This window comes from Malaya genurostris, chromosome 1, assembly GCF_030247185.1.
Source record: "Malaya genurostris strain Urasoe2022 chromosome 1, Malgen_1.1, whole genome shotgun sequence".
Classification (NCBI taxonomy): Eukaryota; Metazoa; Arthropoda; class Insecta; order Diptera; family Culicidae; genus Malaya; species Malaya genurostris.
Window position 1 is genome coordinate 126,281,858 of NC_080570.1, and position 25,627 is coordinate 126,307,484.

Sequence of the window (25,627 nt, forward strand, 5' to 3'; positions counted from 1 at the left end):
ATTTATATGTTTAAATGTAAACAAGCATTTTAATGTATTTTACTTACCAACTAGAGCCTGATACGGCTCGCTATCTAAAACACTTCATTTTTTCCATCCTGAATTTTGGTAAAATTTTTACTACTCATTCGGGTCGGGTACGGGTACAGGTAATTTTTAACCGGGTACGAGTAAATTTTTTTATTGTTTATCGGGTACGGGTCGGGTACGGGTAATTTTTTAAAATTTTAATCGGGTACGGGTAAATTTTTTTGCTGATCACTCGGGTACGGGTCGGGTTCGGGTATAAGAATTTCTATTGGCAAATTGTCGCAAAGCTGATTTACCGGTAGCGACACCTGCCAATGAAAAATGGAACCAAGAAAAGGAGGATTCTTTCGGAAATTTTCATATCGGCAGTAGTGATTTGCAACATTTTTATCGTTTATTCAAGAGTACAAATAGATATTAAGAATAAAAGTACACTCGGAGTAGAAGAAAATCGATTTCAAAGTGATTACTACTACTTTTTTTTAGTGTAAACTACGATTAAACATGGAAAATCTGCAGAAATGTGTGAAATTGGGTAAGGTTAGGTTTTTTCGGATCAACATTTTTTTAAAAGAGAAACCAGTGTAGCGTTGATTTCTCGAGTACTAGATCGTAAAGCGATCGAGTTCTATTTATATCGGATACTTTATTTTTTATTTCCAGACATTTGAAAAATGTTATCAAACCAAGTTTAATGCTCTATTCTGAATAAACGGTAGATTTCGCATAATGAATTAAGATCAACATTACCGCCTCAGAGTAAAAACTTTTTCTTCAACTTCTACTATGATTTTACAAATGAATTTGCCCGTTTTCATAAGAAATCGTTGAAAAGGTGGAGTAATTAGAAATTTTCCTACCGATTTGACAGCTCTTACCGAAAGTATCATCTCTAAACAAGCAGCGCCTCTACATTTCAGTTTTGCGACAATATGCCAATACCCGACCATCTCTAGTCTGGAGGGATGCCAGGTTCACAGATTAATCTGTGTTTCACAGATTTTTAAAATGGCACAGATTTTCACAGATTTCAGATAATGATCACAGATTTCCACAGATTCTGGAATAAATCACAGATTTTTGAAATCGAGCACAGTTTAGCACCAAAAAGTACAGAGTGGTTGAGGAAAAAGGTACAGAGCGTGTTGGTAGTGAGACCTTTTTTTTGCCCACCAAATTGACTTCGATCTGCTATTATGGTACGGGTAACGGGCACAGATTTTCACAGACTGGTTTTTGGCTTAATCACAGATTTTTGAAAAAATGACCTGGCATCCCTGAGTCTGTGGTTAATCGTTCAGTTCACGAGAAACCGTGTTTGATGAAACTACCCTGTGTCAGTTTCAGTTTTCTCAAGCGAAAACGACATTAGTTTGCTTTGGGTAGGTTTTTACCCAAAACCAGGCAGCGGCTGGTAAGAGTGTCGATATGGAATAATCAAATCAATAATGAAATGAGTCCGTAAAAAAAAAACAAATAGAATTTTGCTGCTGATTGGTTTTGTAACTTACAACAAGCACTTCCGGTGAAACTCTCAACGGGTGAGCACGTTGCATCGTGTTAGTCCGGGGAAAATTCGAGTATTTCGCAAGAAAGAAAGGATTTTCAGCCGTACTTTGACGATTCGACGCAGCCACACAGCGAGATTTTCGCTTGTAGTCAAGTGAAAAGAAAGTCCACTGGACTATAAACGAAAATTAACTGGCAATATAGCCTTAGTTGCTGTGCCATCAATTCGGCGTCATCTCAAGTGAGGTGACGCCAACCAGAAAGGAAGAAGAAGAAGAAGAACTTACAACAAGCACTGACTCACCGACATATTCATATTCGATTGAAGTGAGTCAGTGGCGATAAGATAATACATTAATAATTGTTTGATATTTTAGCATCATAATGAATATCCTAAAAATAGTGATTCTGTGCCTTGGATGTTTTGGCAGTTTGGATTTTGCTAACAGGTATGTATGACAACTAAACTTTAGGATTTATTTGAACTTTTGGTTTTTTTCAGTAAGGTTATCATAGAATGTAACAATATAACAAGGTTTGTAAGAGAGTACACGGAATTTCTTAAAATAATTCCACAGAAGATGCTTCCGGTTGCAAGGTTCTGCTCGAATAACACTTCTATTGACTATTACATGGAAGCAACGAAGGCCTTTGAAAAGGCCGTGCACGACAGAACATGTCATTTCCACATCAACCGTTTGAATATTATTCAAAAATTGTATGATCAAATGAACTCAATTTGGCAAGAGGCGCATTGTCAGAATTGTGTCGATAACCTGAATCGGACGAATGAGTTTCACTTTTTAACAGACCAGTTGAATGCTTGTATTGCCACTTACCCGTTGAACCCGTGCGATCCTTGTGCATCCAATTATAGTTCGGTACAAAATCTTTACGCAGGGTTAAAAAAATACAGCGGAGACCAGCTCTGTTTTGATATCGAAGACCAAATGAATCTAACTCGCCATGACTGGAGTGCCAAATACAACTGTTGCAAGGACAAGAAACACTCGCAGCAATACTTCATCGTGTTTGCTTCCGTATTTTCCTGTTTACCGGTTCTGTTTTATGTGGCAATGTACTGGATCACGCTGCGCAAGGAAGCGCGCGAAGAAGTTGCCAGGGTGCCGTTGCTTGACGATAGTCTTGGCAGTAACGTAACTGCAAATGCGACAATGCGAAATTCTACCAACATCGACGAACTAATCGTCGACAACGGCGAAATCTGCCACGAACGTGCGGGTCCTAGTTCGAAGCATTCGACACACTCGGAAGATAGTGAATTCCATGACAAATGCGAAACGAAATTGAACAATTTGGATTCAACGAAATTGCGCGAGGGGAATCTGATTGATGTTGATAGTAAAGAAGGTGGTCTAGAATCAAGCTTTGAGTATAACATTGACAAAAAACGATCATCGCCTGCTTTGGATGATGATGTGAGTTTATTAGGGGCATCCAGTGATAATAAAATAGGGGATTTGTTGAACTAAAAACATTTGATATTTGCTTTAGAATTAAATCGAATTGCCATGAAAAGGTATAGTTGTTGTCAAGGACAGTAAATACAAATCAGAACTGAATGTAAACTGAAAGTACGGAGCGTTAACAAAAACGAAATAATAAAAATAATTTTACTCAAAACCAATATATTTATAACGGAATCTGTTCTTTAGCTAAATACATATTTTCTGTGCATCTTTCGCAAAAACAGTGCACCAGCGTCTTCTACTCGTCTGCCTCAAATTTCCACAGCTTAACATCACCATCGTCGCTGGTTGTAACCAACAATCCGGGGACCAGCGGGTTCCATTCAACCGTGTTGACATCTTGCGTATGTGCATGTTTGGAAGCCACCAGCTCAAAGTTGGGTTCATTTGGGTTGGCATCGGTGACCTCTTTGAATACACGTATCATATCATCTCCGCAGGCGGTCACTAGCAAACCAGTCTGTTTGCACCAGCTGATGTCGTACACAGTTCGGTTGTGAAATCCGGACAGGGTGCAAACACATTTCCACACCGGTGCATTGTCCGGGCAGGTTATCCCAAATTCGTTTCCTGGTTTATACTCGTGCCAAATTTTCACTGTTTGATCGTCACTGCAGCTAGCCAATCGCTTTCCGGTTGCATTGAAGGACACACTCCAGACGGTGGATTCGTGCGAGTCGAGTGTATCGAAACAACTCCAGTCACTGTCCGCCAAATCGTCCTTGTACAGTTGGATCGTGTTGTCATAGCTAGCCGAAGCCAGAATGTCTTCGTGTGGATGCCATTCTACTTTCTTCACATCCTGGGTGTGCGAATTTAGCACCGCAGCACATTCGTATTCATCTTCTTGAGCGACTTCCCAAATCCAAACGGATTTGTCTCGACTACAGGTTGCCAACAATGCACCGGATTTGGACCACGCTACGCTCTTTACTTCGTTTTCGTGACCTTCCAAAGTTGCATTACATTCAAATTCTCCTGTCAAAAAGTAAAAAGGGCAATGATGATGATGCCGCAAATCTTTGATTTACTCGCGCTTACCCGATTTTTTATCCCAAATAGCTACCGTAGCATCGAAACTAGCCGATGCAAGATACTGTCCGCATGGAGACCAGGCAACGTTGCGAATCGTTCTGTTGTGACCATCGGCAAGCACTGCCTTAGCAGCCCACCGTTGGTTTTCATCGTCACCCTCTGCCCATATCCGAATCGTTTTGTCTTCACCGCATGTGGCCAGTATGTTCCCTTTCGGATGCCATCCCGCACCCCAAACGCGTCCTTTGTGACCGGTCAAACACTGCAGCAAGACCAGTTTGCCCATGTTACTAGGAAATGTTGAATGAATCAGTAAAGTTACAGAAAAATGCTTGAACGAAAAAACTTGCACATAAAGATCACCAAAGACTAGCTCGATTATTTGTTTTTATGTTATGTCAATGTCACTTGATGGTTGTTAAACGTGAAGGGGGTCTCACAATTCCCGACCATTACGTTTCCTGCAGACCGGTGGCAAGAAAAAGGCGCCGACGACACGACCTGCCACTCGCTTTTAAACTGTATCGTAAAGATCGAATATAAACTCAATTGATACTATCGAATATAAACTCAAATATCAATAAAAACTCATACAGGGAAAATATGACGAAAAATTTAAACGATTAAGACGACTTAGACCCGTATTCAAACACTTATGAAGAAACAATTAAATGGTAACTTCGTCAAATTTTCGAATATATTGATAGTGAAGTTCGCAGTCGAAGTTCATGTAGAGCTCCACAGCGAAATCTGGTATATACACAGCTAGATTTCGTATATTTTCTGGAGATTCATATTTGAAAGCTCACTAAATTAAAAAGCTTGTAGGCTCTTCCAAAACACCACCATCTGGTCAAACTGAAATTATAAATCTGTTATAAGACATATTTTAAATAATCTTCAAAACTTCCCAGAAGCAATCTTGCGATATTCGAATTCAGACGAACTTTCTAAATTTATTTGTTTATTTTTATTTCTAGGGTACCTTGGTAACTATGTTGTAGCAACCAGAACAGTGTTGCTTGAGAATTTCATTTTTATCATTAACAAGGGGTCACTATATTTGCGGTAACTGGCGGTAAATCGCTCACGAACACATTTTATTCCGATTTTCCTTCGGAGTGCCTGGTCGTGTCCAGGTAAAAATTTCAAATATCTTCTTGAAAAGTTGAAAAAGTCTGTAAACTCAAAAAAGTCTGTGAACTCGAGTTTTTTTTTATAAAGATTGAGTACGAGCATAAAAACAATCCGCGAAATTCTAAAAGTCTGTGAATTTTGACGAATATATACAAAAATCGCGACTTTCAAAAGTCTATATTCTTTCAAAGCGTGTTAAGTAATAACTCACCACATTTGTCAGAATCATACTTGAATAGTCTACCGTTCTATAATGTGAATCTACCCGCTGCTGTTTTCACCCAAGACGAGGTGCATAATAATCTACGATTAGTTGATGGATCAAAGGGACCGGGCTCGGACGGCCTTCCGCCATCTTTTGTAAAGCAATGCTCATCTGCTTTGGCCTTGCCGGCATCTCTTATTTTTAATCGTTCTCTCGCTGAAGGCTATTTTCCTGCGAAATGGAAAGAAGCTGTAATAGTACCAGTTCACAAATCCGGAAACGTACATGACGTCACGAACTGCAGAGACATTTCTATCCTTAGTTGTCTCCCAAAAGTTTTCGAGCGTATGCTTTTGGATATTATTTACCCGTCAGTAAAGCATATCCTCACAACCGATCAGCACGGCTTTGTCAAAAAACGATCAACTACTACGAATCTAATGAGCTACGTTTCTACTCTGATTGACAAGCTTGAAAAACGACAACAAGTTGATGCGGTGTATTTCGATTTTTCTAAAGCTTTCGATTGTGTTCCTCATGAACTCGCTGTTGAAAAATTGAGACGAAATGGATTTCCTGACTGGATTCTTTCGTACCTTACAGATCGTAGTGCTTCAGTTCGAGTTGGAACTGTACATTCTGATTCTTTTGATATTACATCAGGTGTTCCACAAGGAAGTCATCTCGGACCACTTCTGTTTGTGAATGATTTTTGCAATGTACTGTCGTCGTTTAAAGTAATGTATGCCGATGATTAAAAAATTTACCGAATCTTCACAAGCCTTGTAGATTGTTGTGCGCTACAAATGGACATTGCATGTGTCATAGATTGGTGTAATAGAAACGGCATGAGTGTTAATGTTAATAAATGTAATACCATAACGTTTTCACGAGTTCAGTCTCCAATTTTATTTGAATACTCAATGATGGCGAATCCAGTCAAAAGAGTTTCTTCTGTAAAAGATTTAGGCGTAGTTCTCGACCGTAAGTTACGCTTCACCGAACAGCTTTCGATGGTTATTGCTAAAGCTTTTGCCGTCCTGGGACTTATCAAACGCAACACTAAAGACTTTAACGACGTTTATTGTCTCAAGGCTGTTTACATTGCTCTAGTGCGCAGTATTCTAGAATACGGAGTTGTAATCTGGACTCCATACCACAACGTTCACATCGACCGGATCGAACGAGTGCAGAAATGTTTTGTCCGATTCGCGCTTCGAAGACTTCCTTGGCTTAATCGGCTTCAGCTACCACGTTACGAAGATCGCTGTGTTCTCATCAACTTACCCACGCTGCAAAACCGGCGGATATTTCATCAACGACTTTTCGTTTTTGATTTGCTTAATAATAACACACTTCTGGCAAGGATTCATATCAATGTTCCGGGAAGATCTTTGCGAAGAATGGACTTCATACGACGATCAGCTCATCGCACACAGTATGGACAAAATAATCCAATGGATGTTTGCTGTAATCAATTCAATAGAGTTTATCATCTGTTTGATTTTACTATGAACAAAGACACATTTAAATCGAAAATATTGTTAAGTTAATGTTTTTAGACTAGATAGGTAATAATAAGTCTGTGCAATAGTTTTTACTCTAATCGAAGACAAAATAAATAATAATAATATATTAAAAACTTGTCTGCAGTTTGTTTCAGAAATTTGAAGATATGAAGACAAATCTGCCTACCTCCCGCATACGCATGGCTGCTAGACGGCTGACAAAACGCTACCAGCGGTCAAAATATGGCTGGCAGCCATTCTGGTAACCGACTCCCTCGCCGCTGACAGACGTACACCTATAACATTTTCAGCGAAGGTGAATAAATGAAAACGCTCGACTAACTAAGATACAGGCGACCATGTTTTGCCAAATTGGATTTGACAGCCGTCACTGAATCAATTTTGGTAGCCGTCTGGTGACCATGGCTGCTCAGGTAGCCAAAAGGCCGTGCGGGCTGGAGTCTATGGCGCTCTACACTGATAAAAATCCACACTTTTTGCATTTCTCTATAGAAAGGTATTAAGAATTGCTGGAAAATCAGACTTTTGAACGAAGCCTCGGAGACCCATACCATTCGATTCTGTTCGACGAGATCGGAAAATGTCTGTGTGTGTCTGTGTCTGTGTGTGTCTGTGTCTGTGTGCACTTTTCGAAGATATTTATACGGGCTCAATTTTCTCAGAGATGGTTGAACCGATTTTAACAAACTTAGACTCGTTTGAAAGCTATTATCGGACCATTGATCAAGTACAAAGACCAAATGGCTGTGCATTTTGGTTCCGGAGATATAATGGTATAAGTGACGTAACCGACAAAACACGTTGTGTTTTACCGCTCTAATGTATGTAAGGGCACAGACTAACAGACAGGACACTCAAATTAGATTCTTCAATCATTTTAACGGTCATTTCGAATATTCCTTTATTTGGGACAGTACTCACATGTGTCATGATGGCGCCACGTTAACCTATCAAAAACATCCTGTCTGTCATCTAGACTGTGTTTATTTTTTTCATTTACCAACAGAGTTGCCATTCATGCAGAATTACCTGTAATGTATTGATTTGTATACGTCCATGCGAATTTCATGCAGGATACAGATTTAATACATATTCACTTGCTTCTGGTCTGCCGCCACTTAATTTCGGGTGAAAACTACCAACACAATAAAAAATAGTCTAGATGAACAACGTTGAGTCAAATAAATGGTTACCTTCCAACATCGCGAAAAAGTTAAATATATTATCAACGTAATCCAATAATTTATTGTGACGATTCATTTTCAAAAATTTTGATGAAATCAGGCATCCCTGCAAGCAGCTCATCGGTGCTGACAAACGAGGGGAAACCAACTAGTAAAAAAACTTTTACGTAACACAAGGGGTGTACCGATAGTAAATAGTTCGCGCAGTACAATATAGGTGGAACTAGTGCATCACGAAAAATTATTTTTATAAGAATTTACTCATACTGTCATGTCTGTTAGTCTGTGGTAAGGGTGCCAATATTTTGGAATCACCTCTAATTTTGTAAAGCGCTATTGTTCAGAAGTTTAAGCATCTCGAAAAAAGTCCTCATGCAATATTTGAGCTAAATCGGACATGGGAAGGGGTGCTGCCCATCAGTTTTAGTTCGAAAATTTTCGATCTTGAAAAAGCACCATAGGGGAAAGTACATGAAATTTCCGAAATCGAAATTTTTTTTCAATGCAAAAAATCTTAAAATTGCATGAAACGTCGAGATTTAGTGTTACATAAAAAATTTTTTTTTTGAATAAAATCGACTTTCTGGGACTTTCATATTTTGATTTTTTACTAACTCCCAGAAAGTCGATATTTTCAAAAAAAAAATTTTTTTCGAGGTGACACTAAATCTCGACGTTTTATGCAATTCTAAGATTTTTGGCATCAACATTTTTTTTTCGATTTCGAAAATTTCATGTACACTCCCCCCTATGGGGGCTATGGTGATTTTTCAAGATATATGAAAATTCCAAGGGTTTTTTTAGATTAGCATCACTCTTCTCATACAAATAGGCAACGCAAATGTCAAGCACTATGATGCTGACTGTGCGACATAAACACTGAAGCATGCTTTTGTGAACTACTCGAATCAATTTGAATCAATCGGTGTCAAAATTTGTATCTGAATTTATTTAATGAAAGTATGAAATATATTTTCATGAGACTGTTATGAAAGAAGAGAAAGGCATTATCACACCACTAGGTGGATTAAGAAGGGTTTTTATAAAGTGTTTCGCTTTGAACATAAGACAAAAGTGTGTTACTTTATGACATAAATTGATGTCAATATTCGACTAGAAAAATTATTAAATTAATCTTGACGTCGACCGAAGCCGATTGATCGACTGAATCGAGTTCAATGCAGGCTTGTTCTGATGAAAACAAATCAATCTCATTTCTTTTTGCATTTGTGGTTATTACCACGAAATAAATGATAAATATTTGTGATTGCATTATAACAGACGCAAAGGGGAATAAACTTGCTTCCTAATGAAGTTCTTGTTATTTGTTGGTATTTTTCAGGTAAAGGAAATGTGGATCGTCATACAACATTATTCATTTCATGTATGATAAGCATGACACAAACGAAAAATGATATACTTACATTAAATGTACGAAATATATATCTTATAGAATAAAACATAATTGCTTAATATATAAATGATGACATTGCAATTACATTTGTGATAAAAATCGCATTCTTGAAGAAAAATTTACACGATAGGCTTACGAAGCGAAGTTGGAGAAGAAAAGAAACGAAGAAGAAATAGTTAAAACGTTCATCTAGTGCTGGATCCGACGGAATTCCATCTGTGGTGATAAGAAATTTTTCTAATAGTTTGTTAGTTCCACTATCCAACAATTACCATTCTTTGGGCTCTGGATTTTTTTTGGACGAAATCTTATGTGAACATAATATAGGCAAAGATAAACTCAAGATAGAGTAGTTTGCGATTTCTTATGTATCATTTGAATAGGACCCCTCGATGAGGTCGGTTCACTGTCAGTTTCGGTCTTCTGAAGCAAAACAACAAGCGTTTGATTGGCACATTGTCGTAAAACTGAAATGTAGAGGCGCTGCTTTTTTAGAGATGATACTTTCTGCAAGAGCTGTCAAATCGGTAGGAAAATTTTTAATTACTCCACCTTTTCAACGATTTCTCATAAAAACGGATAAATTCATTGAAAAAATTATAGTATATGTTAAAGAAAAAGTTTTTACTCTGCGGTGGTAATGTTGATCCTAATTCATTGTGCGAAATCTACCGTTTATTCAGAAAACAGCATTAAACTTGGTTTGATACCATTTTTCAAATGCCTGGAAATAAGTATCCAAAATAAATAGTACTTGATCGCTATACATTCTAGTACTCGAGAAATCAACATAACACTGGTTTCTGTTTAAAAAAATGTTGATCCGAAAAAACCTAACCTTACCCAATTTCACACAATTCTGAAGATTTTCCTTGTTTAATCGTAGCTTACACTAAAAAAAGTAGTAGTAATCACTTCAAAATCGAGTGTACTTTTATTGCTGATATCCTTTTGTACTATTGAATGAACGATAAAAATGTTGCAAATCACTACTTCCGATATGAAAATTTTCGAAAGAATCCTCCTTTTCTTGGTTCCATTTTCCATTGGCAGGTGTCGCTGCCGGTAAATGCGTCGTAACCATGACAATGATTGTTTATGTTTGAAAAAATATCAAGTTACAGTATGAACGATATTAAGCAATTTTGCTTCATATCCTGTGATTCTTACAATAAGAAAGTAAAAACTAATTAAAACCATTGCCTAGAATTTATTTAGTTTGTTATTTCCTCATCCCATAAGCATTAAAATCAGTTGAGGCAAGAAATCATTATGGGCTGAATATAAACATATGTTTGCTTCTTTCCTAACTTGTACTGTTTCCGTACGAAGGGTCAATAAAATTATATTATTACTGAACCAACTGGTTCACGATTACTGACCCAACATTTTTCAATGTATCGTATGGGACATTGTAATATTGAGTTTATCTTTGGTTTGACTTTAAAATATTCCATATAATTCAGTCTTCAGCTTTCTCAGAGTTCCTACAAGAACAGTTCGGTAAGTTAACTAATGGGTGCAACATCAACAAAATGGTTTTAAATGCCACTAAATGCTTCGTTATCTTTTTTAGTCGCTCAAAGTCTGTTTTCAAGTTCGACTATAATATTTCACAAATTGTTCTCGAACGCGCATCGTCTGTTAAGGACCTGGGTGTTCTTCTGGATTCCAAGTTAAATTTTAAGGAGCACATAGAGTTTACTATCTCCAAATTATCTATTGGGATTTATAACAACAAGAGAAGGCTCTGTCTCAGAAAACAAAAGCTAATCAGAAGGCGGTAAATAATTGAAACTGAAATTAAAAAGAGTAAATCACCTACCTTAATATTCTTCTTACCGAGGCTTGTTGTTGAATGTTGAAGCAAAAAAAAAGGCGGATGGGTAATGTCAGAGACATAACTGGATGTCGTGAATACGAAAACAACCGACATGTTCCTTAACACTTCCGAATATCAATTAGTTGATCAATTGTATGAATTAAGCAAGCATTCCCCTTTTCCACATTTTTCGCAAAAACAAAGAAGGCTTCACTTGATCTCGATTACTGTGAATTTCACACAGCGAAAAGAGCAAAAATCTAACCAAACTGTTCTAGATTTGCACTAAACTGAGGATATTTACCTTCGATTTGCGAACAACAAATCCTAATAGTTCTTTAGAAATTTTTTAGAGCCATTAGAACGGCTGATTTTGTGTGATGCTCCCCACCGTTGTCCTCTTTTCGTTGTTTTTTCACCACTGCAAACGACTAGCAGCTGTGACGTAATCGCTCTTGTCGGAAGCGAAACTAGCTTTTTATACGACACACGATACATCTGCTCGCAGTGACGATAGAATCCAAACTGATCCAATTTTTGTTAAGAGGTTTCTTTTTACGTGATTGCGTTTGTAGCTTTTTCACTAATGGGCGGTCCTAACGGCTATAAAAATAGCAGCATGTAGAATTTTATTGTCGATTATTTCATTTTGGATTTGTATTTCATTGAAAGAAACTCTCAGGATGCTGTAGGGAATTCATTCCTGCCTTTCATAAGTACCAAATTGTGGAACTTACTAAGATATTAAGAACTGTTCGGAACATTTTACTCGATCGATTTGTTGTACAGCAGCAGATATTTTGTTATCTTCCTCAGAACACGTTCTAATTGGCTGGTGTTGACATGGGTCAAATGAGACAGGTTTTTCAATAGTGTGCTATTGAAATACTTCAATTCTGTTGCTTATACACGTTTAAGTTGAAAAATTTCTATTCTATTGGTAGTTAGATTATATAAATCCTTTTACAGATCACTGAGCTATGAGGTTTCAAAATTCGGGAAAGGCAAACGCGCCTTATGAATTATCTTCTTTGATACTCGTTTATACCAAACATTTCAGAACAGTTTAATTTAGAATTATTTGAGATTATGTCACACAACTGATAATTTTATCATAAAATTGTGATCATATTTCCGATGACGTGTAGCAAAAATTATGTTGATTCGTTAGATACAACAACAGATATTCACGATCAAAAACTTATCACTCTCTCAGAGGGAAAATTTTGAAAAAGCGCCCCAAAGTAAAGTAAGTCGTATTCACGACAAAAATGGTCTTGGCTGAATCTGTATAAATTCTTTTAAAATCACAATTGTAAGCAATTTTATTTTGACTTTAACATTTTCCGTACGTCAGAGAGTATAAATTTACTAAGAACATCGAAAAAGATGGGGAATAAAAATGAAATCGTTTTCAAGGGGTTTCTCAAAGTGACATGTGTGATTCGGCAGATATCCACTTATCTTCAACACACCCGTTTGCGGCCTTTCACTACAGTGTTCACCCGTCCTCCAGCAGCTCTGACAACTCACTGCACGCTAACCCAATCATACTTAAACTATTTGTGGATATCACCATAATTGTGGTGTGAGGTGCAGAACAGGCTAAAAAATGTTTACCCAACAAATAAGGAAAACCTCAAAACGGCAATTCAAAATATTTGGGAAAACATTCCACTAACCGTGACCAAAAACCTGGTGGAATCGATGCCGCATCGCTTACAAGCCGTGATACATGCCAAAGGAGGACACACCAAATACTGAATAAAGTGACAAGCGACTTTCAAACTTGTTTTTATTAACTGTGCACTCAATTTTGCAAGATCGAAGGTTTTGCTTTTGTATAACGAATTTCCAATAAATTCAATTGCTTTTGTATAACGAATTTTCAATAAATTCAATCTTGTTTTGATCGCCATTCATATGAAAAAGAAATAGTCCCTTTAAAAATGAAAATTACTAAATGAACTATATGCGTGCACTCAATTTTGCGACTGACTGTAGAAAGCCTGTGGTATCACAGTGAAAATCCCGAGACCCGGAGGGCTGACCAAAGCAAAATCTTGACATTACATTCCTTTTGTGGAATTTAGTCTTTCGGTTTCAACAGACTTCGTAGCCGATTCATAGCGTACAGAATCATTTCATGAAGAGTACTAGCAAATACAAATTATAATACGGAATACTTTGACAAATTTTCAAGGACACATTTTGCGTCGTGCGGTACACTGTCATGATATTGTCGCTGCAGCACTAATCTGCAATTCTCTGGACAGTCCAGCGCAGCGACGTTGCCGAGCGACGTCAGTTGAACTGCCGTTTCCTATACATCAACTGATAGAATCATGTTACTTTATACATATTTTGTTGTCTTGTTTATGAACCACGTGCTGCAACATAAATGAATACATTGTCTTGCCTCCACTATCGAAGCACATAACGATGGAATATTACTTTCTGAATGCGCTTAAAGTTGATAATGTATGTTTGGGAATCAATGGGTTTGAAACTGAACGTTACAAGGGAGTGGTTTTTCGAATAATTATGAATGATTAATATATCGCATGACAGTCTACATACCATTGGTGCACAGTGAACTTCGCTGGAGCAACATAATCAGGCGAGAGAGACGTCGCTTCCGATTTTCATCTGCATGCACAATACACTGTCAGAGTGACAATGTACTTTAACGAGTTTTCTATAAAACTAGCAACACTGAAGGGTAAGAACAAGTTCACCATAGTAACTGTTTATTATAGTGAAAAATAAATAAACAAACAGTTTTTATCTGATAATCAAGATCACAAGCGAAATGTAACTTAAACAATAATCTAGAATGGTTAAGCCACCATGAATATACTACTAGATGTATTGATATTTGTAGATTCGTGGGTGTTTGTGTTCATTTTTCATCTTTTGTGCTAGTGCCGGTGATATTTAGACTGATTGTTCTTCTTCTTCTTCCTTTCTGGTTGGCGTCACCTCACTTGAGATGACGCCGAATTGATGGCACAGCAACTAAGGCTATATTGCCAGTTAATTTTCGTTTATAGTCCAGTGGACTTTCTTTTCACTTGACTACAAGCGAAAATCTCGCTGTGTGGCTGCGTCGAATCGTCAAAGTACGGCTGAAAATCCTTTCTTTCTTGCGAAATACTCGAATTTTCCCCGGACTAACACGATGCAACGTGCTCACCCGTTGAGAGTTTCACCGGAAGTGAGACTGATTGTTGCAGTTTAATACAGCAACGATAAACATAAACAAACAAGTTTGTTTTGCACCGTAGCAACTAGCATAAAGCGTTGCCAGAAACGATCTCCTTCCACATTTTCAAACTATCGCAATGAAAGGGAGTAATTTGCTAGGCTTACTTGTTCAGGCTGTGAACCAAACATTGGCGGTTCGTTTGTATGGGACTTAGGGGTATTATTATTTGTATTTGGTACTAGTACTGGCGATCTTACTGACACTAAGAATCCTTCCAGGTCGGGGCTCAAAGGAAACATTCTAAATTTGGTTCAAAATTGTTTCAATTTGTAGGTTGTGTTTATTCCGACTACTCTGTGGACATGTAATAAAGTAATAAGACACATGATGCTTCGTCGTCAAAAGGAATGCCTAATACTTTATTTACTATATGATAAATATACCTAAAGAATCTCCATTAATTCGAAGTAGTACGAACAACAACAGGCCATTACATTTGCCATTCACTTATCATTCGACAACGATCGTTTGTTATACTTAAAGCTATGCACTCGCTGTTTCATCCCGCTGCCGGAACTGTACAGCGTAAAAAGGCTGGAATGTGACGTTTCGACACTGTCCATGGTCGCCGAGGGACAGCTTGGCGACAAGGACGTGTGGTTCGGACTCTGATTCTGGTGCGTAGTACTGTTGAACAGCGAGAACGATTTACTAATGGGCCGAACCCTATCGGTCTCACGGGACGAAGGAAAATTTGGACTAGAAGCATGCTTGCCACAGTTGTCACTGTCATTGTCATTGTCATTGTTGCTGTTGTTGTTATTGTTATAATTATCGACTAGGTTGAGACTACTGGCACACTCGTCGTCGTAGATGGCACCGTTGTTGTTGGTTCCGGCCAGCGACACATGGTTGGCGAGTATTCGATGCGGTGAATTGTTTTCTATCAGAAATACGGAATCTGTCGGCGGTGGAATGGCGTCCCGTTCCTGTAGGATACAACATGTACTTTGGCTTCGTCTCTGCGAGAGGACTATACTGTAGAGTGAACTATGGTTACGGTCTTCTTCGGTAATATTTAAATTAAATGCTGGTATCTCATTGAGATTGTCTTCAAACCCTGCCGTCCGCGAGTCTTTCTCGATGTCCTCACGACCCACCTCCGGCGAGGGTCTATCCGAACGACGTTCCTCGTTTTGTCTTGTATGCCCGTCCGTGTCCGTGTAAACCAGAATGTAACCATTTCGATCGTCCTCCTCGATTGACTTCCGATGGCCGCTGTCCTCGTTGGCACTGGACACCTCGGCAATGCCCCACATTTCATAGTTGGGCCGTTCGAACAGTTCCGGTTCGTATCGTTGCGGTGAGGAACAGTTGGAATCGGCCGGGCTGGCACTGATGGCGGATGTGCTGATCATTACGTTGGCAGAACCGGGATCGGAACGGGTGCTGGTGATAAGTCGTTTTTTGTTAATACTGTAGAACGAGCCAACTGTGCTCGAACGGTCCAGGGAACGTTGCTGCAGCAGAAACGACTGCTGCTGGCGTTGTTGCTGGGCTCGCAGGTAAACGGGAGAATCTACGGAAAACACAGATACGCTTTAGAGTGGGTTCGAAAGTGTGAGGAAAAGTTTTAGTTTTGGGTGCTTTGGGTTATTTGCAAAAAAATATAGCAATAAATGTTTAACATGGAATATAAAATTTTAAGAAATTTAAAATGAGTCAAATCAAAGACAAAGATTCTTAAATTTTAACTAAATGTACTCGATCAACTCCAAGAAGTGTTTTGCTGAGTTCATGTTTATTTTAAAAACCATTATATTATGCGTAACAAATGAAATATAAAGAAATATAACAGAATTTTGTTGTTGATTTCTTCGAAAATATTTTTATGGTTCTAAAAATAATCGATTTGTGAAATTTATACGCGTTTACTACTGTACGTAAGCTCATCATTTATTTATCCACACGAGAACATGACTTCTGAGCAAGGATTTAGAAATTGAAAATTAATTCAAGAACTACATTCGGAACCTGGAACATGCTCAGGGTTCAGTTGCAAAATTCGGGTTAGGAATTCAGATCAAGAATGCACTTAATGAATTTATTTCTAGATTGCTGGAACTGAACTCATTTTCCTAATCCGAGTTCCGAATATTGTTCTAGAACGAAATTCTGAGCATGAATTCAGAACCTGAATTAAGGAACTGAATACAGTTCTGAAATCTAGTTCGAGAATTCAAGTTCCGAATTTTGTTCCAACATGCTGGCTCTAAGTTCTGAATTCTGAACTCAGAAAGTAATTACTAAACAGAATTCAGAAATTAATTTCTGGCTCAGATGTTAGTTCCAAAATTCAGGTTCGGAGTTTAGATCTAAAATTTAGTTCCAGGATTCAGATCTTAAAGTCATAACATGAATCTTATTCCAGAACGCTGAAATTGAATTTCTGAATCTGAATTCTGGATTCGAATTACAAACATAAAGAAACCAAATTTAGTTGGTAATTTGAAGGGGAAAAAGTTTGCTTTTACCCCCAAATTTATGCTAGGTGCACGTAACAATTTTTACTTAAGTTTAAGTTTCGTCTTCGACTCATCAGTGCGTCAGCAGATTATGTTGAACTGCTGACGCAAACCCCCGGATCAACATAATTCGCTGAGCAGACGTAAAGTTAATGCTATTTGCAAGACACTTTTTTATTACAGTAACGTTTAAGTGTAACGTCTAAACTGACGTCTCGAACGAAACAAGTTTCGGCTTACTGGCCGTACAGATTGTGGTAATTTGATGAGGAAAAAGGGGAAATTTAGTTCCCAAATCTAGTCAAGAAACCAAAGAATTAGTTCCAGAGATTATCTTTTTAATTCTGAACTGGTATTTTGAAACTATATTCTGAAATTGAATTCTTAAGCTAATTTCTAAATCTGAAATTAAGTTCAGAATTCAAGTTTAAAATTTAGTTCCAGAGACCAATCCAAAACTCAGTGCCACATCAAATACATTATATATCAATATGGATAACTCTTGCGATTTGCGAGGGGCATCACAGTAACACTGTGGTGGCAAAAAAGGCTACTAATATACTACAATTTTTTTTATAAATTTATGACAACTTTTCCAATCAGTACACTGAATCGAACAACCCCAAAAAAATAAAACATTGCTGCATATGCACTGTGCGTAAAAAATATACTGCGAATACTTTGAGCTGTATCTTTTAACACATGGATCAATAAGTCCCGAGAATAAAGCAGAGATGGCGCTCGTAGTAAACCAGTAACCACGTCTTTCTAGAGTACTAACTTTTGCTTGAAACGGGTCAAAATTTTAAGTCGATCCGACCAGAAACAGCTGAGTTATCGAGGTTGGAGTAAAGCCGTTTTGTAGTTTGTTTAAAGAATGGAAAAAAAAACCGAGTTTCGTGTTTTGATAAAACATTGTTTTTTAATGGGTAAAAACACCGTGCAAGCGAAACAATGGATTGAAAAATGTTATCCGGACTCTTGTCCATCAAAAGCAACGATTTGTCGGTGGTTCGCCGAGTTTAAACATGGTCGTACCGACACAAATGACGCGGAACGCTCGGGTAGACCTGTGGAAGCCGTTACACCGGAAAATGTGAGTGAAGTGACAAAAATTATAATGAAAGATCGTAAAGTGAAGCTCCGTGAGATTGCTGAGATGACACACAGATATCATATGGAAGTGTATTTACTATCCTTCATGAAAAATTGAGCATGAAAAAGGATTTTTCCAAGTGGGTGCCGCGATTGCTTTCGATGGAACAAAAACAGCAACGAGTCGATGATTCAGAAAGCAGTTTATCGCTATTTACTCGCAACAAAAAAGATTTCTTGCGTCGTTACGTAACCATGGACGAAACATGGATACATCACTACACTCTAGAGTCGAAGCGGCGGTCATCTGAGTGGCGCACAGATGGCGAAAGCCGTCCGAAGCATCCGAAAACACAGCAGTCAGCTGGCAAAGTCATGGCGTCAGTTTTTTGGGATACGCATGGCGTGATTTTCATTAACTACCTCGAAAAAGGTAAATCGATCAACAGTGATTATTATATTGACTTACTGGTGCGTTTGAAGGAGGAAATCGCAAAAAAAACGACCGCACATGCAGAGAAAAACATCCTTTTTTATCAAGACAATGCACCCTGCCACAAGTCGATGAAAACAATGGCGAAATTGAACGAATTGGGCTTTGATCTGCTTCCCCTCATCCCATACTCGCCAGATTTAGCCCCCAGTGACTACTGGCTCTTTGCTGATCTTAAAAAAATGCTCCAGGGAAAAAGATTTGGCTCAAATGAGGAGGTCATTGCTGAAACTGAAGCTTATTTTGAAGCGGTAGATAAATTTTGTTATAAACATGGTATTGAAAAAATGGAAAAGCGTTGGAACCATTGTATCACCCTAAAAGGTGATTATGTTGATGAAAAAAAATTTTTCAAAAAAAATGTTGTTCCATTGTTAGTCTCGGGACTTATTGATCCATGTGTTACTAATTCGTAAGAGAATACGATATAATTGTATGTAAAGCTTATTTTCATTCTTTGTAAAACGCTAAATGTAAACACAAAAAGAAACGAATTCATCTTAATGCTAATTCTAGATTTTCGCCAAGATTTCCGAACTAGGTATTACAATATTTTGATTTTACGAATCAATCCAGTTGTATTCAGGTTTACTACGATAATGATATCCGATTCCAATGGTATACTTGAACACCACTTTATAACTGTTGCAAGTGAAGACGAAAAGTTTAATTCTAACTCTGCACATAACTCTAAACGGTTTGTTATTTTCAGTGTCGTATTGTTTACTGACAATATTTTTTTCATCAGAAAAGCAACACTTCAAATATAGGAAAGTTCCCACCTCAAACTGGACATCATGTTCGATTAATTTTGACATTTTAGATTCAGGTGCCTGCTAAACGCAAACTATTAAACAACATTGAATTAGTAACCTTTTCCGTCACGAGATGATGTAACTGTGATCCTTTTTGTCGTGAATATGACTTACTTTACTATGGGGAAGCAGATCAAAGCCCAATTCGTTCAATTTCGCCATTGTTTTCATCGACTTGTGGCAGGGTGCATTGTCTTGATGAAAAATGATGTTTTTCTCTGCATGTGCGGTCGTTTTTATTGCCTTTTCAAAATTTACCCTCTTGTTGTATCTAACGAATTGACATAATTTTTGCTACATGCATCGAAAATATGATCACAATTTTATGATAAAATATTCAGTTGTGTGAAATAATCTCAAATAATTCAAAATTAAACTTTTCCGAAATGTTTGGTATAAACGAGTATCAAAGAGAATAATTCATAAGGCGCGTTTGCCTTTCTCGTATTTTTAAAGCTCATAGCTCAGTGATCTGTGAAAGGATTTATATAATCTAACTACCAATAGAATCGAAATTTTTCAACTTAAGCGTGTATAGAAAAAGCATTGAAGTATTTCAATAGTACACTATTGAAAAACCTGTCTCATTTGACCCATGTCAACACCAGCGAATCAGAACGCGTTCTGAGGAAGAGAACAAAATATCTGCTGCTGTACAACAAATCGTTCGAAATAAATGTTCCGAACAGTGTTTAATATCGTAGTGAGTTCCACAATTTGGTCCTTCTGAAAGGCAGGCATGAATCCCGTACAGCATCCGGATAGTTTCTTTCAATGAAATGCAAATCCGAAATGAAATAATCGAAATTAAAAATCTATATGCTGCTATTTTTATAGCCGTTAGTGAAACAGCTACAAACGAAATCAGGTAAAACAAACCTCTCAATAAAAAATGGATCAGTTTGGATTCTATCGCTCTTGCGAGCAGATGTATTGTGTGTCGTATAAAAAGCTAGTTTCGCTTCCGACAAGAGCGATTACGTCACAGCTGCTAGTCGTTTGCAGTGGTGAAAAAACAACGAAAAGAGGACAACGGTGAGGAGCATCACACAAAATCAGCCGTTCTAATGGCTCTAAAAAATTTCTAAAGAACTATTAGGATTTGTTGTTCGCAAATCGAAGGTAAATATCCTCAGTTTAGTGCAAATCTAGAACAGTTTGGTTAGATTTTTGCTCTTTTCGCTGTGTGAAATTCACAGTAATCGAGATCAAGTGAAGCCTTCTTTGTTTTTGCGAAAAATGTGGAAAAGGGGAATGCTTGCTTAATTCATACAATTGATCAACTAATTGATATTCGGAAGTGTTAAGGAACATGTCAGTTGATTCCGTATTCACGACATCCAGTTATGTCTCTGACATTACCCACCCGCCTTTTTGTTCAATTTGTATTGGATTCCATGAAGTGATCAATATTGATATATACAGGGTCCGCCATGTAACCTTTTTTTTAAACATGCAATAAAACACGAACGGTTCATCCAAAATTTATTTTTTCATATTAAGGTACAATCATTCCGGTCAATTGTGGAATATAATTTCATTCGAAACGTGAAAGGTCTATTTTTGCAGCTGTTGGTGGATGAACCTCGATACGACATCCAGTTCCATCTATTGCACAAGAAAAAATGACATTTTCGACCTAAATGAAGGTAAAACACCTTTTATACTTGTCCAGTTGAACATCGGGACTGATATCGTGTCTTAATACCTAAGAACCATCGTCGCAAGTTAGAGAAAAGCGAGTGTGCGAGAATAGTTTTCCTCATTGTTTCCAAAAGTTTGAGAAACTTAATTTTTGAGTTTATTAAGGATATCTCACACTAATGGAAATTCAATCATAAATTGTTGATTATATTTCTGATGACATTCACGGTTAAGTTCTACCCATTCTTCCATAGGGCGAATTTCGATAAGGCGCCCCTTAGTAAAATGAGACGTATTCACGTCAAAAGTTTTCGACTGTGACCTTATTCACTGTTCGCAGTGAGTATTTGATTTCCTTCTTTGAGTTCTGAAACTGGTGTCTGAATATTTGTGAAGAACCCGAGAAAGGTTTAGAATATGGTTTGATTCGTACAGGGAATCTATGTTTAATTTTAAATTGACATTGATCTGTTAGAATCAGATCAATTCGATAGTCCCACGACAATAGGGTATGAATTGTGCAAGGTTCATTCTAACATATTAATTAATGAGACAGGACAAAAGAGAGTAAAAAAAAATGCTTACCGCAGAAGTACACAAAGCAAAGTCTTGGCATTACATTCCTTCCGTGGAATTTGGCCTTTCTGTTTCAACAGACTTCGCAGCCGATTCTTAGCGTACAGAATCATTGCATGGCTAGTACTATGGATCCTACTGATACTAAGAATCCTTCCAGGTCGGGGCTCGAACATACACACTTAAATTTTTTAGCTGAGTCTCGGCAAAAAAATGCCGAGATTCGCACAGCCGAGTAATCAGCAATTATCTCGGCAAAAATAAAATAACTGAGCGCCCTCAAATTTGACAAACGTCAAATATTGCCGAAATCGCCAGCATAAGATTTACTGTTTGCTCAGTGAAACGTTCGCTGAATATTCGGCAATCCAATAAAACGAAAAAATGAAAAAAAAAACAAATTACCGAATCGAAAATTTAGTCAATTAATTTTGTTTGTAATTTCTAAACATTATAAACACACCATTCAGGATCAAAAATTCATTTTATTAACACTTAAAGGAGGCTTACAAATTTGTTGCCAGTAGTGCTTAAAGCCTCTACCTTAAAACGTGTAGCATAATAAAAAGCGGCGTTTCCGGATGCGGCCACCTTGAGTCGAGCTGGAAATATGAAAATAAAAATAAATATACAAAAATTTTCAATATTTAATGATGCATATACGGTATTGTTCAAAAAATAAACTTACTTTGATCTATTGAATTTGTCTCCCAAAGTTTTGTCTCGAGGACTTTTTGAGCCCCGTGTTGGGTGTTTTTCCCTTATAATGTGATCTGATAAAGTCGCTTTTTATAAAGCGAAACATGTCACTATATTTATTCAATACTTTTACTTGCAAGTGGTTCCACGTTTCTTCGAAGATTATCCATTTTTTCACTCGAGAATTTCATCAGAAAATAATCGCGCAATGCGAAGCGAAAATGTAACGCAGCAATAAATGACAGCTGTCGTGCTGAATCTCGGCAACAGCTAGCGCATATTCCGAAATCTCGGCAAACGTCTCTGCTGATGTCGGCATATCTGTTGTTTACTGATAAATTCAGCAAGCAATTATGCCAAATTTAGGCAAAGTGAAGCATTTTACCGAAATATCAGTGAATGCATTTAACGAAGTTCAGAAACATGCGTATTGATTACTGAGCAATCAGCAAATTTAGGTGTTGCTGATCAGTTTCGGCATTTTATTATGCCGAGCTCAAGAAATGGTTTTAAGTGTGTACGACAGCTGGCTTGTAAGACCAGCGTCCTATGCATTGAACCGTCAACCCGGGACGCTGAAGTACACACGGTACGAATTACAATAATTGTAATGATAGAAAACATCAAAAAGTTTTTTAATCATTAATTCACTGATACTTCAAATACCAGTAGGTAAAGCAAGAATGCAATGTCACTCATTGCATTAAAACCGTCGTCCGAGCACGAGAAAGACAAGCAAAAGTCATGAGTTTTTTCTCTTTGATACCAAACCTTTTAGAAAACTATAATTTTAAGTTATTCGTGTTTATTCTGTAAAGCTAAAAATCTTATTGAAAATTGCTGATCATATTTCCAGCAGCATGGAGAAAAAATTATATTGTTGGGATATTCACGATTAAGTTCTACCTATCCTCCCAAAGAGTAAATTTTGAAAAGACGCCCCATAGTAAAGTAAGTCGTATTCAAAACAAAATAGATCGTAATTTTGTTTATTTTTGCAAATCGCATTCGAAGAGATTTATTTGCTCATCAGCCGCAGCAGCACATTTTAAAATTGAGATCATATTATGGATGCACCTGACGTTTGTCAATTAACAGGTAGAATATTAGAAAATATCGATAACCTAGAAGAGCCTAAGGATTTTTGATTGGATTTGATTCGATGACAATCGAAAATGTTTGGTCTGGCAGAACATTGTTTATGGTAGGATTGATTGTGGAATACAAACTATATTGGTTTAGTTGTTTTATTCGAGAAAAAAAAGTGTAACATGATGGTAACAATCAAGTGCAACGCAATCATTCCAGTGTCGCTCTAACATTTCAATACCACTTTTATAGAACGATTTATTTTTTGTCTCAAAATAGGCCTCAGTTTCAGCGATAACCTCTTCATTCGTGTGAAATTTCTTACCGGCGAGTCACTGGGAGGCAAATCTGGCGAATACGGTGGATATGGGAAGAGTTCGAAGTTCAGTTCATATAGTTCTGTCATTGTTTTGATAGACTTATGACACGGTGCGTTGTCTTGATAAAACTAAATTTCAGCCTTCAAACGTTCCAATAACGCTATATAATATTTACTGTTAATGGTATTCTTTTTCTCAAGGTAGTCGATAAATATTACACCACGCACATCCCAAAATATCGAGGCCTTAACCTTTCCAGCCGATTGTTTTGCTTTCAGTCGCTTTGGACGAGGTTGACCAACTGCTGTTGTTCACTCAGATGATGATCGTTCTGACTCCGGAGTGAAGTGATGAATCCATGGTTCATCCATTGTGATATGTGACAAAAAGACGTAAAAAATTTCGGTTTGTTACGATTAAACATGGCCAAACACTGCTCAGAATCATCAACACGTTCTCGTTTTTGGTCAACAGTGAGCAAACGCTTTGGACAGAGCCTTCTCGTAGTCAAATGCTCATACAATATAAAGCCAATACATTCACTTTTCGATCATTCAAAACGATTTTGTGGATTTTGTCGTGAATACGACTTACTTTACTATGGGGCGCCTTTTCAAAATTTACCCTCTGAGAGAGTGATAAGTTTTTGATCGTGAATATCTCCTGTTGTATCTAATGAATCAACATAATTCTTGCAACATGCCATCGGAAATATGATCACAATTTTATGATAAAATTTTCAGTTGTGTGACATAATCTCAAATAGTTCAAAATTAAACTTTTCTGAAATGTTTGGTATAAACGAGTATCAAAGAGGATAATTCATAAGGCGCGTTTGCCTTTCTCGTATTTTGGAAGCTCATAGCTCACTGATCTGTAGAAGGATTTATATAATCTAACTACCAATAGAATCGAAAATTTTCAACTTGAACGTGTATTGCAACAACATTGAAGTTTTTTAATAGTACACTATTGAAAAACCTGTTTGATTTAACCCATGACAGCACCAGCCAATCAGAACGCGAGATGTCTGCATCTATACAAGAGCATCCATATAAAAGTTGAGTGCTTCATTTTTCCTACCAATATTCGTCATCTAACACTCGATGTGGATAGACGAATAACCTACTACGACTAATTTCGATTTTGTTTTATTTTCTATTCGCAGTTGTCTACCTACCCAAGCCATGGGTAAAAACCACCATAGATCCGAGAAGGATCCAAAGGATGCTAAGCGTCTGAAGCCAAGTGATGTACAGGTAAACGACCGTTTGCTGAGTAAAAACCAATATGCTGATCTGCCAGTTGATGTCGAAGAGGAACTGCAGAAGCAGGAAAAAATGCCGCCTTTCTACCTGAAGGGCTTCCCACCAACTCTACGCTCGGATTTCAACACACTGATCAGCAAAGGACTACAGGCAACAATCCGTTTATGTACTGAAGGCTACAAAATAACTGTTCCGGCTTTGAACCACTACAAAGGAGTGGAATGTTATCTGAAGCAGACAAAAGCGGAATACTTCACACACGATATTGCCGCCAACAAACCTATGAAGGTTGTACTTCGAGGACTACCCGACATGATGGAAGCCGAACTAAAGCAGGCACTGTCGGAGGCTGGACTAAAGCCTATGATGGTGTTTAAAATGAAACGACATAATACGGACAAAAAGTTTAGAGATCAACTGTACCTGATTCATCTGGAGAAGGGCTCCATCACCATGAGTCAACTGAAAACGATTAAATCGTTATTTCACATAATCATCGAATGGCAAAAGTATAAACCGGTACATCGGGATGTCACACAG

General features: G+C 37.6%; 3 protein-coding genes across 4 annotated transcripts in view; 1 reads left to right on the plus strand and 2 right to left on the minus strand.

Moving 5' to 3' along the window:
- The first annotated feature begins 1,552 nt into the window (after nt 1–1,552).
- Nucleotides 1,553–3,187, plus strand: LOC131425722 (uncharacterized). Its single transcript, XM_058587820.1, has 3 exons — nt 1,553–1,571; nt 1,917–1,988; nt 2,042–3,187. The coding sequence occupies exons 2-3, from the start codon at nt 1,924–1,926 to the stop codon at nt 3,030–3,032; spliced, it is 1,056 nt and encodes a 351-aa protein (XP_058443803.1). The 5' UTR covers nt 1,553–1,571; nt 1,917–1,923; the 3' UTR covers nt 3,033–3,187.
- LOC131425724 (probable cytosolic iron-sulfur protein assembly protein Ciao1) lies at nt 3,169–4,470 on the minus strand. Its single transcript, XM_058587821.1, has 2 exons — nt 4,071–4,470; nt 3,169–4,007 (listed from the first exon to the last, which is right to left on the minus strand). Exons 1-2 carry the CDS (start codon nt 4,348–4,350, stop codon nt 3,268–3,270), a joined length of 1,020 nt encoding a protein of 339 aa, XP_058443804.1. The 5' UTR covers nt 4,351–4,470; the 3' UTR covers nt 3,169–3,267.
- Nucleotides 4,471–14,937: 10,467 nt separating this feature from the next.
- Nucleotides 14,938–25,627, minus strand: part of LOC131425725 (uncharacterized) — a 122,689-nt gene continuing 111,999 nt past the window's right edge. For both annotated transcript variants that reach the window (XM_058587823.1, XM_058587822.1), the window contains exon 5: nt 14,938–16,142. In XM_058587823.1, the coding sequence (XP_058443806.1) occupies nt 15,067–16,142 (1,076 nt within the window). In that variant the 3' untranslated portion in view covers nt 14,938–15,066. The remainder of the gene's footprint in view (nt 16,143–25,627) is intronic.

Coding starts and splice junctions, on each gene's coding strand:
- LOC131425722 (XM_058587820.1), top strand. CDS start 1,924: ATGAATATCCTAAAAATAGTGATTCTGTGCCTTGGATGTTTTGGCAGT. Junction 1,989..2,041: donor AGTTTGGATTTTGCTAACAG/GTATGTATGACA, acceptor GGTTTTTTTCAG/TAAGGTTATCATAGAATGTA.
- LOC131425724 (XM_058587821.1), bottom strand. CDS start 4,350: ATGGGCAAACTGGTCTTGCTGCAGTGTTTGACCGGTCACAAAGGACGC. Junction 4,008..4,070: donor TATTTGGGATAAAAAATCGG/GTAAGCGCGAGT, acceptor ACTTTTTGACAG/GAGAATTTGAATGTAATGCA.